This window comes from Parus major, chromosome 5, assembly GCF_001522545.3.
Source record: "Parus major isolate Abel chromosome 5, Parus_major1.1, whole genome shotgun sequence".
Lineage (NCBI taxonomy): Eukaryota > Metazoa > Chordata > Aves > Passeriformes > Paridae > Parus > Parus major.
Window position 1 is genome coordinate 29,935,043 of NC_031774.1, and position 16,448 is coordinate 29,951,490.

The following is a 16,448-nucleotide window of genomic DNA, read 5'->3' on the forward strand; positions in this document are numbered from 1 at the left end:
TTAGCAACAGTAGCTCCTGCTGCCAAGGTTTATGCTTCTGTGCTGTGAATTTCTGAAGTAATCACATTTTTTCCTGGTATTCTACTTGTCCTCTCTGTTGATGTGCCATTTCACCTTCAGTAAATTTCAGTAGCACACTATTATTATTAATTTTATGCCTCCATTAGTCCTGCTTAAGACAAATAATAAGTAACATCTCCTTAACTTTTGTCTTATGTTGTTCCTGGTGGGAATCTCGTCCTTAAAGCTGTAACACAAAACCTCTGTTGCAATTCCTTTTCATCAATGGCAGAAGCTATGCATGCACCTTTGCCCACCTATTTCTGTTTTTCTCGAGTGCAAGAAAGGCAGGAGGAAAGCAGACCTCTTAACCATGCAGCAGAGAACAGAAGTGTGCTGTGATATGATCAGCCCTGAGCAGAGCTGGGGGTGGGATCCCTAGAAGTATTTGGGAAAGTAGTTGACATACCTATGGAGTGGGACAGAAAAGGATTTCTGCTACTTATATAGGATTCCCAAATATGCTTTGGGAGCCACTGTGGAGGCACATTTTGCTTCTGCAATCCATAGCTGTGGCCTTTACTCCACGTGCATCAGAGGCTAGAAGAAAACAAAAACAGTCTCGAGTTTGTGTGGCAGTTCATCTTCAGTCTGGTCAGTTCCATTGGGGAAGTCTCAGGGCTTTGAGTGCAGCGTTTCCAAACACTGAGAGCAAAGCCTAAGCATTTGTAAAAACCACAGAGTGTACAGTTAATACACCCAGATGTGCTGTCAGCTCCACAGCACTGCACTGGAGTGGATGGAGTGTGTAAATCTTGGAAAGGTTAAAGCTGAGAGACCAGCGATATGCATAAAGACTCATGTTCCTTCCAGGAGAAGGAGGAGGGGGGTGAGGTGTTATCATTCTCCATTAATCACTTACATCTCCAACCTGCCTAAATCCTCTGAAAAGAACCAGCAAAGAAAACACCAGCTGCTGTAGCTCCTACTTTTTCCTCTGTAACCACCGCTCTCCCTCCCTCCTCCCTGCCTTCCCCAGACTGTTTATTTTTACTGCTCGTGAATCAGCCAGGAACTTGCTCCCTGCAACAGGATCAGCTGAGAACAAGCTGCAGATTGAATGTTCCCTGAAATCCTGGGTTTGTTTTGTAGCTTAGGACCAGGAGCAAAACAGTGGAGAAAGGGAGAGAAAGTGATACCTGTCTTCTTCCTCACCCAGAGACTTCCATTCTGCATAGAGAGGGACTTTCCCAACTTGCTCTTTGAACACACTGCAGGTTTTCCTAGAGATTCTAAGCATGCTAAGCTTATGGAAGTCACTTAAACTGTGGGTGCACTGGGTAGGAAACAATTGTTTTATACAGGCGTGCCTGAGTCCTACAGGAGCCTGAACTGCTTTACCAGAACACCACACCACAAGCAGCACAACATTCCCTTTGGACATGGCTATGCTGGGATGTGAGAACTGCCCTGTCTTAAATAGCAAAGATTCACCTTCCAAGCTTGACTACACCGTGGCTGCTCCAGCTCTGACATTAGTGCCTCAGCTTGCACCAGAGGCAGGGAAGTCCCTACATTAGTGAGGTCACTGACCTGCTTAGTGAAAGCCATCCTGGGTGACAGCCAGGTGCATGACCCGGGTAGTGAAGAATGGCAACTGGTGACAAAGAAGTGACTGATAGGGAGGAAAGAGACAGAGGGAATCAAGAGTGGAAAATTGAAGGAAAAAAGGAACTGAAACAACCCCCCTAAATTTTTTCTTGTGGGAAAGGAGAAAATGAAACGGTAAAATCATTCTTGGGAGAATGAGTGTCTTCCTCAACCAGGATGGAGTGGTCTCTCTGGTGCCTCTCTGAACCCACACTGTCTAACTACAGCACCCATGAGTGCAAGATCTGTGCATTCTCCTGCCACACTGCAGTCCTGGTCCCTAGGAAGATCACCTCACTGATCCACAAGCAGTGGAATTTGGGGAATCAGTCTGGGGTCCTACCCTTCACAGAGCCCTCTTTAATAAAATATTAGCTTTCTCCAGACTCTTGTGTTCAAACAGTCCAAAGGGCTGACATTTGCAATCTGACAAATCATGTAATCTGGTCTAAATCCAGCATTTCAATTTGTATGCCTCTGAAAGGCATGAAGGCATTCCCTAGTCACCAAGTGCAAAGGAAAAGCACTCGACTTGTGCAGAGGGCTGCGTCCCCCACGCAGCGCCGCCACGGCACGCACCCAGAGACTGAGCTGTCACTTGGGCTCTGGCCTGGTGCAGAACTGCTAATCTCACACTGAAGAGGATATTTGCTGCCAAGACTTCTCTGCCAAAAGATAGCTTTATAATACTGATAATCAGGTGTCCTGTGATGATAAAATGCCTGTTGCTTGCCCCTGTATGAGGAGTTTCTTGCTGACATGCTGCTTATTACGGGAAACCATGTTAATTACAGAAAAAGCAGTCTTTTACCGAAAAGAAGCAACAAAATCTTATCTTTGTCTAGAAGTGGAGAAAGTGCAATTAATTAATTTGTTTCTGAGTCTAACCTCTAGACATAATAGATTTTATAGCATGGCTATATATTGTAATTACAGGATGGAGCAAGTCTATACTGTAGCTTGTATTTGAGTGTGTAATGAGGAGTGAAAGATTGATGTTCAGTGTGGTCAGATGACTAATACACTGTTAAGAGCTGAACTGGTTGAGCAAGTGTAACAGGCACCCAAGATAGCATTTGATGTCTTGCTGAATAATGATGTTGTTTCCTATGTTAATTATCTTCCTCTAACCTGATAATTAACTTGTCCTAAGAGTACGGAGTGCAACGCAACATTGAAGACACTGCTGCTCCATGGGTAGCTGGTGTCATGCCACTGCTCATCCCTGTGGTCTTTATTCTCCCTCAAGGGCACTAGGGGATTTTCCCAGACTGCACACAGTAGGCATGGATATATAAACACATGTGACAGATGACAGATGCCTTCTAGAAATTGCATTAATGATACTCTTCAGTCTTGTCTGGGAAAACAATGAAAAGAAAGACGAAGGTGAGAGAACACCATATCTTGATTGCAAAATAATCTTGGGTAAACCTTTAGCATAGACAAAGTTGCTTTCATCCTAGGATTTATGGGGGCTTTTTTTTTGTGTCAAACATATCCTTTTTGTAATGTTCTTCATAAAGACCTAGAGTGTTCTTCCTCCAATGGAGTTCAGTGTGGTTTTAGCTCTCCTGCTGTGTTCAGATGATGATAAAACAATGTTGGGTCATTACAAGGTTTAAGCATGATAGATGCTCTACATTTACTATGTCTCACTGGCTGAGCTCTCTGTACAACTTCTCTGTGTGCTTGGCAGTTTAAGTCCTGGAAATTTTACTGCTTTTTTTTACTGGCTTTATAACCCAATCATAACTTCTCTGAAAAAAAAATCCCACACCAAAACCAACAGGTGGGGTTGAGGTTTCACTGCAAAAACAAACAGACAAACAAAAGTTTTAACAAAATAAATTCTTCAATAAGGAGGTTTCTGGCACAGTATTCTGTAAACTTAGTGCAGTACTTGCACACTGGCTCTTCAAGCAGTGCCACTCCTGAACCTTGAAAGCTGCAGGGCTCAGTTGTCACAGAAGTTTTTAAGGCTACAGGCAGTAACAAAGGAACTGCATTTGTAATATCTGCATTACTTCTGATAATTTCCTTGTCAGGATTGCATTTAAGGCTCTGTGAGCTTGATTGGCAATGTCTAGGTTACCTGCTCCTACAAGCAGGGGTGACTCACCTGGGATTTCTATAGCCTGAGCACTAACAAAGAGCCTGTGACTTCCAGTCTGCCTGGGGCTCCTGTCTGCTGCCCTGTGTGCCTTTGAAGACAACATGTATTCAGAAACAGAGGGGGAGGCAGAAATAAAGGGACAGAGAGAGCAACAAACCCAGATTAAGGTTTGGGCACCTGTGCTTCCTGTTTCTGTGTGTCTCCACTCACAGTTATAATGCTTTGATTCTTTTGCTTTACAGAGGTACCCCCTGCAACCCTTAATCCCAGAAGAAACTTTTGATAAAGCCAGTAAGTGAGGTAGGATTTGGATATGGAGAGACATCACCACAACCAAACTATGTCAGGGTAGCAAGGGATGTTGCCTGAGTGTGTAGGCAGTAGGAGGCAAGTAGGAGAGTAAAAGCACTCCATGAGCTGATAAGAGTGGATTAAGGATTTGGCACTGAGCAAACCACTAGAGAAGAAGGACATGTTTCAGAAAGGCAGAATGAGAAATCACGGCCCATGCTGTTCCTGCCCTAATGAACTGACCACTGCTGGAAACGGTTATCTCAGGATGGTGTTGAAATCCATCTCCTATGATGGACGAGATGTTTCAGGTGTTGTAAGAAGGCACGAGTGACGCTTGCTGACACCAAAGCTCCAGAAGCACTGCACGTGATTCTCATTTTCCCTCTTACAGAGAGTAGAAGAAAAGACACAAACTTGTAATATCCAGCCTGCTGTTTCAGACTCACCTACAAGGGGTCCAGGCTGTTTATATGGCAGAGATACCTTCAAGTCCTTGACACCTCTCTCTGCCTCCTCTCCTGTGCTGCCATCCACCAGCTGGGGATATGTGTGTGAGGTGGGGGTGTCTGGAGCGGAGGGGGAAGGCAGGCAGACAGCTCATGTAGAAAACAGCTTTGCAATGCCTAGATCCTGCAGTTTTTTCTTTCCCCCTATTGTTAAGTGGCATTGAGCACTAGCAAAACAGGAAACTGCTTCCTCCAGCCGCTGACCCAGTGAGCTCAGGGCGGCTGCTGGCTGTACAAAGTGGCCTCCCCACACCACCCTGTTCCTAGAAAGTGTCGGGACATTTGGAGGAGTCTTTAAGGAAGAGCAAAACGTACCATTGAATCTTGAATAAGTAGGTATGCTTGGGAGCTCTTACAAGAAGGGAATCATACTGGAAATATCTGGTGGTAACAGTTAAAACTCTGTTTTTCCAAAGTGTTAGGGCTTATGTAAGCGAGAGCAATGTCTAAGCCAGTCTCTGTCACCTCACTAGTCTGGTAACTAACTTGACTGCCTTTTTCCTGTGATGTGCAGATCTTGTATTGGACATCATTATTTGAGTTATGAAGAAACTATTGTTTTACAGGCACAGCAGCTTTTGTTGTGATCCTTAAACCTCAGAAGTCCAGCCAGGTCTCGCTTTGCTGGGCATCCTCAACAGAGGCAGGAAATAGTGCTGGTGAGGTAGTAGGTGACCCTTTTCTTCCTGAGACACCAACACCCCACAGTATCAAGAGAATACATGTGCTGGGGTTTCTGCCCTTCTGATGAGACTGCAAATGGAGGATAGCAATGACAATGGCTCCCTTTCTAATTACACATCCCCAGATGATCTCTGACATCAAGGACAGTGTTATCCTCCCTGGTGACATTCTGTTGACCTAAAATTCCCACTGATTTGTTTTTGTTTAGTTGTTGGGTTTTCCTATGTTGTGATATTCTTCATTTGGTCTTTTAGAAATTTACATAGTTTTAAAAAATTCCTGTAGCCTCACTGGGAATGTCTGGTAGAAATTTTTCACAAGCGCATTTTTGTCTTTCTGAAAGTAGGACACATTGATGTGAAAGAAATGATGCTCAACCTAATCTCTGTCACCTCATTACTCTTGAGCTCCAACTTAATTACCTCCCTGATGCTTTGCACAGCTCTTAACCAGACATTTTGTGTCTACTTAAAAACCTGCCATACTAAATGAACTGATGACTAGATATACTCTTCCCACTGGAGAAAGGAGATGTGAAGTTTGGTTTCTAGAGCACCCAGAAGGTGCATCATATTGTACAGGATTGCTCCTGCACTTGTGGAGTTCACAGATGGCTTACAAAGACTCACTGAAACCATGCTGAGCGCTTCCGTCACACAGCCGCGGTGCCGCACTCACGGCCTCACAGTCTCTAGCTGATGTCTGTGTGTGCAGTGCAGTGTCACTTCCCAGCAGTGGTGGCAGCAGCCACAGGCCAAGGACCGAGAGGAGGAGGGGACAGGCAGGACAGCTCAGCTGTGTCACCTCGCAGGTGCACTCCTTCAGAACAGGCTGTTCTTACACTCTGCTCTGCTCGCAGCTGAAAGTTACCAGGACCAACCAAAACACGTGTTTTGATGAACATGGATGTTCATATTGCACCCCTCTCCTTTTTTATCTGACCACTTTCCTCCAGTGTTTTGCATTGGATTTGGGGGTATGTGAGATTGTCTTTTGCTTGCTCTGTCTTTCAAACTAAATACATATGATGACACATTGATTCTTGTTCCTAGGCGCTTCTTCACACTTTGGGAGTTAAATCAATTGGCTCTTTAATTTTATTGTTCCCAGAAGTGTGTTGAGTGATTCAGCATTATTCATGGATTCAGGACATACATGCCATTGCAGGGTCTCCTTAGAGAGCACAGATGACACCATCACTTGTACAGACAAACAACTCTGCATCTGCGCTTTTCTTCCAGCCTTTTCCCCCACATTTTTTGTGAGATGAGGGCTTGTCACAAAACCACTTCAAGCATGTGTGAGACACTTGATAATATAGTAAATATACATCCTTTATCTTCCTTGACAGGGAAAGTTTCTAAAATCTGGATAACACTTCAAAACCATGTAGGCCTTTTCCAACAAGCAGACTTTTTGTGTCTCACTCAGATAGGCTTCAATTTGCACTGCAATAGTAATGTGGTGCATTAGAGTTTTAAGAAAGGTATCCATATCTATTTCCTGGTCTCCCTCACAAAATATAAATCACTGTTAACATTGCTATTACACAATGAAAGTAAGTCTGTTGAACTCAAGGTTACAATTAACCTATCTTGAAACTCATTATGTGTAAATATGACATAATATTAAATTAAAGGAGGGATTCACTAAAATGAACAGAAATGCTTAGGGAAGAGCTTAGGGTAAATGAATTGGTCCCTAAGACATAAGGAACCTCTTTCTTGAGGAGATCTTCTCTTTGGAAGTTGGCCTTCTTGCCAGGAAAAGCTTCTCACTCAGCAGCTTTCTGGTGGCATAATGTGGTCTCAGAAAGATCTTTCTAAAATGCATTTTTGTTCTCTGTTGGAATCTATAAGGTATTCAGATTCTTTCTCTTTTTCGGGGTTATCAGCTGATGAGGTGAATAACACTGATTGTGCCTCCGTATCTATATTGATCAACAGGTCTCTGAACATTGTCCCCTTGGATGCCTTTTATTTCTTTTCTCTTATAAAGCAGGTTAAGACCCAACCTCAGGACTGACATTCACTGGTGCAAATTTAACCAACTGATTGCTTTGTTGGAAATCTACCTCATACCAAACAAAAAGAGTAACTGTTTCTTCCTCTTGTTAAAACTTTTCTTCTTTACTCCCCTGGCACAGGGCTTAGGGATGTTTTGGTAGCTATTCCAGGGTTAATAGTCTTTCTGCCCAACCAGCCTCTGTTAAATGTTGGCTCTAGAAGGCTTTTCCTTTGCCTATTAATCTAAGATCTGGTGAGGCCAGTAAGGCAGTGAGGTGTGCATCTCTGTTTTTACAGTGCTAATGATAGACTTGTAAAGGGGGGGAGGCAGTTACTGGGATTTTGCCCTAACTCTGACTTTTTCCTGTGCATAGTTATACTTTGACGTGGTATTCTTGAACTTACAGATCAAAGAGAGTTACCAGAATGATCCACTTGTGAATTGTGGGCCATTATCTGTTATTAACTCATCTCGAGCACTGTGGTGAGCAAACTGTAATTTACAGTATGTTATTACATTTCTGCTCACTGTGGTGTGCAGCAGCTGAATATGTGTGTGTGCTAGTCCATAACGAGTAGTAATATTTGCTGGCTAATTCAAATAAATCTTTGCCAACCTCTACTAAGGCTGATCAAGAATTTAATTTACTTCTAATAGTTTTGTTTTTCTGCTTCCTGCCCCTCCCACCACATTTAGGAGAGATTTCACCTTCTCCTTTTCTCTTCAGTACATGCTTGCTTCCAGGAAAACTTGGAAGCACAGCAACAACCTCCTCCAGTCCTCTGCCAGATTTCCTTCAGGATTTAATGATTCAGGTGGCTTCATTTGCTAAATTTTTGCCAAAAAAAGAAAGAAAGAAAAAAAAGTAGTTCTCCACTGACACCATATAATAAAGTTGAGCAAACAGGAGGGCTGGTAGGAGACTTATTTTTATTGCCTGCCCCTGGTCACATGACAGATCAGGTTACAAAATACTAATACCCCTGCCAACTCTCAGAATCCACCAATTCCTCTTGCTACTGTTTTAATCCAACCTGCCTTTTCTTATTTTTTCATTTTTTTTCCTTTTGTCTGTTTTTCTATTTTTTCTATTTTTCTTTTTTTTTTTTTTTTTTTTTTTTTTTTTGTGAGGGCATGGGGTGAGGGGAAAGACATCAGACTGGGACAGGAGATAGAGTGAAAAGCGAGTATATCATGATTGGGAGTATCCCTTTAGCTCCTTCAGTGTTTGTTCAGCACTTTTTAGCCAGCTGAATAGCTTATTCCCTCAGAGTGTTGGCAGCCTTTGGCAAAAGTAAAGCAATGTCAGCATTCCCCTGCTCCATCTATTTTTTGGAAAGGAATCGTTAAAAATGTTCCATTTTCACCTTGTTTGCAAGTTGTGATTAAGGCTTCTCCCCCAATTAAATTGTGACATTCTGGCTTGAAAAACAATTTCAAGATCAGGAAGATAAGCTAACACACATGCAAAAGAAAAAAAAATCCTCCTTCTTTCTTGTGCAAAGAAATTGAGCAGTTCAGTTGAGCCACTTCTTTTATTAGCAGTGAGACAAATATATTTTCCAAAAAATTGCTGATAAAACAACAGATTTGAAAAACATAACCTTCATGCAACTCTGGAGCTCTTCACAGCAGTTTCCTCTTTGTCCCTTCTTCCAGCACACAGCAGAACCAGAGCTTTAGTGTCACAGATTCCTGCAAAGAATCTGCCTGGAGAGGTGGATGCCCTGTATCTTTGTAGAGAGTCTCTGATGTGGCACCTACACTGCTACTGCCACCTCGGCTGCATCGAGATGGGCACCACTGTGGCCGCAGCATCCCGAAGGTACGCCTCAGCAACCAAACAGAGCAGGGAGACTAAGGGAAAAAATCCCTGTGGTGTCCTTCCCACAGGCATTGATGCTTTTTATTGTGTCAGAGGTTTAAGAGAATGACTACATATTATGCTTCTCCACCTTTATAAAGAAGAGCTATGGCACAGAGAAGTTAGGAAAGCAGTTTATGGCAACTCAAGACTACTCTGGTGAAGGCAACAGTCAGAATTCAGGTGAGAGTTGTAGTCCCTTTGTTTCAGCTATGAGACCACCCATCTTCTCTTTTGGCAAGCACGAGTGGAAATGTACTTCTGCCTTCCAGTGCCTGTGACCATGGTAGTTTCCAAGGGGGAGTATGTTGCAATTGTTTTAGTTTTTCCATTTCTGCTCTTCTTTCACAAGTTGCCTATAAAAACCTGCAACATTGTCCATGTTCAGGGCTCTCTTGAAAACACAACCCTACTCTGATTTCTGACAAAACAACCTCTTGTAGTCAGGAGTGTGTTACTTCTCCAGCAACCAGCCAGGGTTAGAGGAAGTATGTGTCAGCAATGACTCCATGCATCCACCCATCTTCGCTTGCTGTGCCCACTGACTGCAGGCTGGCAGGGCAGGGACCATCGCTTCCTACACTTCTACAGGGCTTTGGCCTATCAGTACTTCCAACCACAGCACTGATGGAGTCCCCTGAGAACGCCTGTTTTCAGAAGGTTTCGATAACATATTTCTCCTTTTTAATGAGATTTTTAATGCCATGAGAAACAATGGAATTTAATTTACTTAAGTCATTCCTCCTCAACTGCAAATAATATTAAATGCAAAAGCATCAGGAGGATGCTACAGTCGCACGATGCGGGAAAGTAGTGGTGGCTCTCTACAATTCCCCTGACTCTAACGTAATGGAGTCACCTTAATAAGCTGGTAGATTTTCATAAACCATGACCGTGTTGCAATGACCTGCTTCTTGGGTATTTGTTTCCTTGTTCTTCAGGCAGCTTCATTTCTGTGTGTGCAATCACAGCACCCTCTACTGCCTCCCGCCGAACCTGCAAAAGGACAGCGAGTAACTGTGGACTCTAAAAAGGACTTTAGGAGTGACTAGGCTTTCTGATAATCACGTGTTGTTTCATATACGACACAACCACCGCACCATGAGAACGATAATGCAAGGTGTTTCAGTTCTGTCTAGAACGTAGGCCAGAGCTCATAAATGAACAGTATTGATTCCTCAGGGACTCAAGCACCTATCAGTCTGAGAGCTGTTTTTCCTTTTAATCTGTAAGGCATTATCTTCCACTTTTGTTAAGGCCGTGGAGGAAAAAAACGTATCTATTTTCCTAGTGATAAACACGAAAAGGCGCTAGGCCACGTGATCCTGCTGTGCACTCCTGCACCGACTGTCGCGGGCCTGACGGAGAACTCCCACTACAGAATCCACCCCTCAGGAGCTTCAAGTGCCAGGGCTGTGGAGTGCCCTCTCGGCCCCGCCAAGCGCAGGTTTCCCCTCTGCTGTTTTTGCACAGATCCAGGAGTCTGGTTCGTTTAGTCTCACATCCCGCCCTTCACCGCCAGCCACGCTCAGCGGGGCCCTTTGCACCAGTCCCGCCTCACAGGGCGCGACGGCCCACTCCCAGGAGCGGCCGGCGAGCGGCTCCCGGTGCCTGGGCACGGACACCGCCCCTCGTGGGCCAGAGAACGCGGTCTCCGGGCTCCGGGAGCGGGCGGGGCGGCTGGAATCGCGCTCGGCCCGGCAGCGGGAGCTGGAGCAGGGGCGGGAGCTGGGGCGGGGCCGCCCCGGGCCCTCCCACCCCGCGCCGCTGACGTGGCTCTCCCCGCGCTGCGCATGCGCGCGCGGCCCTTCCGGAGCAGAGCAGGATGGTGCTGCTGGAGAGCGAGCAGGTACGGGGCCGCGGCCCGCCGGGAATGGGCCCTGCCCCGTGTGCCGCCGCGGAGAGAGCGAGGGAAAGAAAGACAGAGGGAGGGCCCGCAAAGCCCTGCGGCGACGCTGGCTCCGGCGGTGGAGGAGCCACTGCGGGGGAGGGGAACGGTCCGGTCCCAGGGTACTCTGTCTCAGCGAGGCAAAAGCGCCGGGGCCTCGGAATGTGCGGGGACTCAGAGCTCGTGTTCGGAGACAGAACCGCGGGCCGGGCCGCCCCCGGCTGGGACTTCGTGTCCTGCAGCTTGAGCGTGGGGAAAGCCGAGAGTTGGTCTTCCCTCGGTGCTGCCTCCCGCGGGGGGCAGAGAGCCCGGGCCGGCGCGGCGCGGGGAGAGGAGCTCGGAGCTCGTGTGGGGCCCCCAGCCACGGGCGCGTCTCTTTCTCTTGCAGTTCTTGACGGAGCTCACCAGGCTCTTCCAGAAGTGCAGGACTTCCGGGAGCGTTTTCATAACGCTGAAGAAATGTAAGTTTGGAGTCTGTTACTGGATTAAAGAGGTGTTCCTATAAATCTGACTGCTGTCGTCAGGTATTTTAAGCAATACAGTTGTAATCTAGGGTATCTGGAGACAAGAGCGGCCATAGGGACAAACCCGTCAGCTGGAGCACTAATGTATTACCCCTACATTTATTAGTGTATTTACTAGTACTATTAGTATTAATAACCTTTGAGTAAAATTGTACTTCAAACTGCAGGAAATACTGGGACTTTCTGATTGTCAAACAGTAAGTGAAAACCGTTAGTTTTCTGTAAAAGGAGAGTTTTGATGTTGTTTTTGCGTGTTCATGTTCCTCTGGTTCCTGGCTAGCTGGCACTACTAGAGAAGCAATGTTTCGAGGCAGGAGCCAGCAGGCAGACGTGCATTTAAAGCATGAGCAGGCGGGGCATACAGCACCTTGAGGGAGGATTTACTTCCATTTCTTCTGGCAGATGCAGTTTACAGAACAGATCCTTCTGGGGTTCTGGAGTAAAAGCAATTTGGCAGCAGTGTTAGTTCAGCTGGCCTAAAATTCCCGGTGTTTTACAGATCTGCTCATGAGCCGTTCTTAACATCTCACATCAGAAGGCATCTGTAGATTTTAATGAAGTAAGAATAAAAATTCTTTTTCAATACAGATGATGGCCGAACAAAGCCAGTTCCACGCAAAGGCCATGTAGAAAGTTTTGAACCAGCAGACAATAAGTGTCTCCTAAGAGCAACTGATGGAAAGAAGAAAATTAGCACAGTGGTAAGTGACAAATTTTAGGTTAGAAAGATTAGTGCCTCTGTGTGTTTTTGATTTAGTGCTCCATATTTTAAGTGAAACTTGAGAAAATGTTAACTGAAAGTTGAAAACCTGATGTGTATTTACTTTGAATGGGGGATTGGAAAAGGCTTTAGCTGACTTTATCTCTGCTCTGTGATATGACACAAGGAAAAATGTTACTTGGAGAAAGAGCTGCTGATTTGAGCTGCAGCAATTTATGGCCCAAGTGAATCAAACCTTTCTTTGAATGCTTTTTCACATTCTTCCCATTTGAAAACATTGACTTAAGGATGAATGGCCTGTAGAGGGTTTTGTTAATCAAGGACTGTTTTCAGTTTTCTAAATCAGTGAAGTCCTGTGATGTGCCAGTACAGCACATTGACCACTGAATGTGGTAAGTTGATCCAACTCCTGCTAAAAAGACCAGATGCTAACTGATGGGTAAACGTTCTGATACTTTGTTTGTAATAGAAACCAGAGTTTTCATGGTTAACCTCCAGTATTACTTTTGTAGGTGAGCTCAAAGGAAGTAAATAAATTCCAGATGGTAAGTTTTGTATGGCTTTTATCCTCCTTTTCCATAAGCAGTAGATGTGGTCTGTTGGAAGCACTGGACACCTGTGAACAGGTTGATTCTGTGCTGAACTGCCACAGAAAGTAACTTAGACTACCCATTTATCTTAATCTGTTTTTTAAAAAATCCTGTTTTATTTTACCTAACCTTGTACATTGGTTTAGAAACAGTATTTTCCTGGTGCAGGGTGTAAGAGCATGGTTCTCTGGAAAAAGGCAGATAACTGGCCATTAGTAATACATAAAATGTTACCTCTTGTGTATTGTCATTTAAGTATTTGGAGTTCTTTTAAAAGGTTCTAATTGTTCTTTCAGGCATATTCAAATTTGCTAAGAGCTAACATGGATGGTTTGAAGAAGAAAGACAAGAAAAGCAAGGCCAAGAAGAGTAAAGCAACACAGTGATGGGATGGTGTGTCACTAGCACTATAATAGACTTGACCCTTGCTCAAAGCAAAGTCCATTTCTTTTTGAGTTACCACTTGTCTTTGGCTTTCCTTCCAGCAGGATACTGGGATGTGATCAGTACTTTTGTTTAAACTGAGAGCAGAGGTGCTTTCTTTGGGTTGTTGTATGGCAGGAGTATGTACAGCATTATACTGAAATAGCTTTACACTCAGCTGGTTTGTACTTACACTGCTGGGTTTTACTCTGCAGTGTAAAACCTGTCTGGGGGGTAGCACAGGGTAAGAGAAATGCACCGTACCAGAAGCAAAACAAGACTGGTGCAGCAGCCTCAGTGACAGATGCCCAGGTTTATAGATGAGCCTCAGTAGTTCTAGGGAAAGCAGGTGCCACCATATTATCAGGAACAGCTGCTTTCCTGTTTCTTTCTTAATCTGAGGGCCATGTCTACATGACACAGTGCAGATATCCCCAAGGCAGCCAGCAAAGTGCTGGAGTTCCTGCAGAGCCTTCACTCCATGCTAATCCAGCTGTTCTGACCTGGGTTCAGGGTGGGGGGAGGGTAGGACTCTGCATCATGTTCCCTTCAGACATGGCTTAAAAATGCTCATGTCACCTAAACTTTTTTTAAAAAATATCATTGTTCAGGATCTTTAGGGATCTGAATTTTCCCTCCTTCATATGAGCAGATGTAAAAAGTAAACATGTAATTGCTCCTATTAAACATAATGAAAAATTGATTTGGTGTAATGACTGATTTGACTTGTCTTGGTGAATTGCTAGGAATGGCACAGTTATCTGTGCCTTTAGGATTGGCTGCTTATGCTGCTGCTGCTTTGGACATTGCTGTTAGAACCTTCACATTTCTCAGAAGTTTTTTTGTTTGTCTTGCAAGTTACCTACACATGTTTTAACTTTGCCTTCTTCTTTGCTACAAGAAAGGGTAGAAGAAGTAAGTAGGTATTTATTAATGTAATTTAAAAAAACCTACAAATAGCAATTGTTTGAGTTAGAGAAAGAAAAAAGTTTAAGTTATTTAAACAAAAGGTACCGAGTGGGGAAGGAGGGTAAACACCAGCGTGTTTCCAAAAATCCTTAACATTTCTGCATATTCATCCAGTGTTTTGATGTGAAATACACAGTTAACTATGGCTGCTGTAAATCAGTTTCTCAGCATCATTTTTCCAGATGGGGTTGTGTTACAGTTCAGCTTCAAGAAGGCAATTATAATACTTCCATCATTACTCTGACTTTAGACTCAAACTTTGTCTGATGACTCGGGTAAAATAAGTTAGTTTAAAACTTTGGTTATGCCCCAAGCACATGCAGCTTATGTTTCTCTTCAAAGTCTGGTTTAGATTCTGCAGGTCTGAAACAAGTGTTTTTCTTTTATCAGGTGTTGATCTCACAGAAGCTGCTGCTTGATTTCAATGCAAAAGTACAGACAGGACAAGCACGGGCTTGTAACAACTCTCAGCCTGAAGTCTACCATATTTGATACATAAATTAAAACATTAGGTTAAAAATCCAAACCAAAAATGAAACACAAAAGGCTCATAATGAGTATTTCAATAAGGCTCAGCAGTTTTTATTACATAAAAACTCCTCAAAAATGTTTAAAACAACTTGTTAAAGGTAATTCATTATTTCATAATTCTAGAACTGACATTGCTTGTTGCAGTACTACTGTTGCATAAAAGGCATTTTGAAACTATTTAAAAAAAAGTTTTACATCTGTACAGCTGATTGATGTAGCATAAGGGGCAAGAATTACATGGTAATGTCTAGCTGTGGCTATAGTCAGACTTGCTCCTTAATTGCCTATAAAACAATTACTTCCACATTTTGAAAGCATTTAGTTTTGTATTTGTCATGGTTTAGGAATGTCATTCTCTAGTTTAGTGCTCCATTTGAATCCATGTGCCACTCACTACCCCCTCCCCTGCTGGTGGCTGGGAGACACAGAAGGTAAAGAGCACAGGTTGAGGTATAAATTTACTGGAAACAGCAGTGAGATAAACCAGTAACAGCAACAATACCAGTGGCAGAAGGTCCAGGACAGGTGAACGAGTCCACAGAAACAACACACCCCAACTGCTCCCTCTGTCACACTGTGCCTGCCTGGAAGGCCCCCAGCAATGGCCTGAGGTGGTGCAAATGAACCTCTGGGTCCTGGCCACCCCTCCTAGCTACAGCAAATCTTAACCCTCTCCTGGCCAGAATCAGGACAGTTATTATACATGAAATGCAATTTGGACACAGAAAAAGCAGAAAAAGGCACTAGTTGCCTGTCTTGCATTATTACAGCTTTTTGAAATTCCTTCTGACAAAACACTGTTGTCCATTTGTAGAAGCATCCCATGAAAGATGCTTTAAGTACTAAAACAAAACTTTGTATTCATCTCGGTAACTGTACAGGATAAGTGCAGGAACCCTGCAGAGGGAAAGAAAAAACAATTTTAAAATTTTGAAACTGCAGGTTTAAATGCTGCAATTCCTGTGACAAATCCTCACAATAAGACTGCTGCAAAGATTTAGTAGAAAATCGGTAAGTTTTAGTTTGTTTGGCTGTGATTGCAATTTTCTCCTCATCCTCTTTCCATTGATCTTGCCTGTTCAGTTTTCACTTCAGTGATCTAAAGGCTTATGGCTAGGTAGTGCTCAAGCCCCAAATGGGGTAGGAAGATAGTCAGGGACTGTATTACATTAATACCCAGCATTGTATGGAGTATTATTTGGGTTCTGTTGCTCACAGCCTTGCAAGCCCCATAAAGAAAAAAAAATACTTCACTTGATATGTAGCTGCCTTAGTAAACAGCAAACCTGGAGCAATTTTAGTGCATCTAAGAAAAAGGAACCAAAGTTTTAGTCTTATTTAAAGGTTAAGTAACTTCAAGTGGAACAAAAAAAAATTAAATTAAACCCATAATTAGGCATAAATACCCAGGCCTCAAGTGGTTCGGTTTAAAACTGGTCATACTGGATGCGTCCAGATTATCTGCATCAGCCTTGCCAGAATCCAGCTGGATTCTATGGGAGATTATGAGTTGAACATAAATGTTTCTGTGCTTAGAAAACAGAAATGGGCTTTACTATGTATATGTTGGGAGAGCATCCATCACACTTGCATGAAACTGGGCACTCTCCCACCTGTGCCTGACTGCCATTGTATTATTTCAAAGCAGGAGGAATTAAATGTGCTCATGAATTCTGAAAGA

The 16,448-nt window shown here is 43.7% G+C and overlaps 2 protein-coding genes across 4 annotated transcripts in view; one reads left to right on the plus strand and one right to left on the minus strand.

Moving 5' to 3' along the window:
• Positions 1 to 10,848: 10,848 nt before the first annotated feature.
• SRP14 (signal recognition particle 14) lies at positions 10,849 to 13,970 on the plus strand. The gene is made up of 5 exons (XM_015631039.3): positions 10,849 to 10,970; positions 11,398 to 11,470; positions 12,122 to 12,234; positions 12,767 to 12,799; positions 13,141 to 13,970. The coding sequence occupies exons 1-5, from the start codon at positions 10,947 to 10,949 to the stop codon at positions 13,228 to 13,230; spliced, it is 333 nt and encodes a 110-aa protein (XP_015486525.1). The 5' UTR covers positions 10,849 to 10,946; the 3' UTR covers positions 13,231 to 13,970.
• An 820-nt stretch (positions 13,971 to 14,790) lies between these two features.
• EIF2AK4 (eukaryotic translation initiation factor 2 alpha kinase 4) overlaps positions 14,791 to 16,448 on the minus strand; it is a 37,776-nt gene continuing 36,118 nt past the window's right edge. For all 3 annotated transcript variants that reach the window (XM_015631036.3, XM_015631037.3, XM_015631034.3), the window contains one exon: positions 14,791 to 15,664. In XM_015631036.3, the coding sequence (XP_015486522.3) occupies positions 15,610 to 15,664 (55 nt within the window). In that variant the 3' untranslated portion in view covers positions 14,791 to 15,609. The remainder of the gene's footprint in view (positions 15,665 to 16,448) is intronic.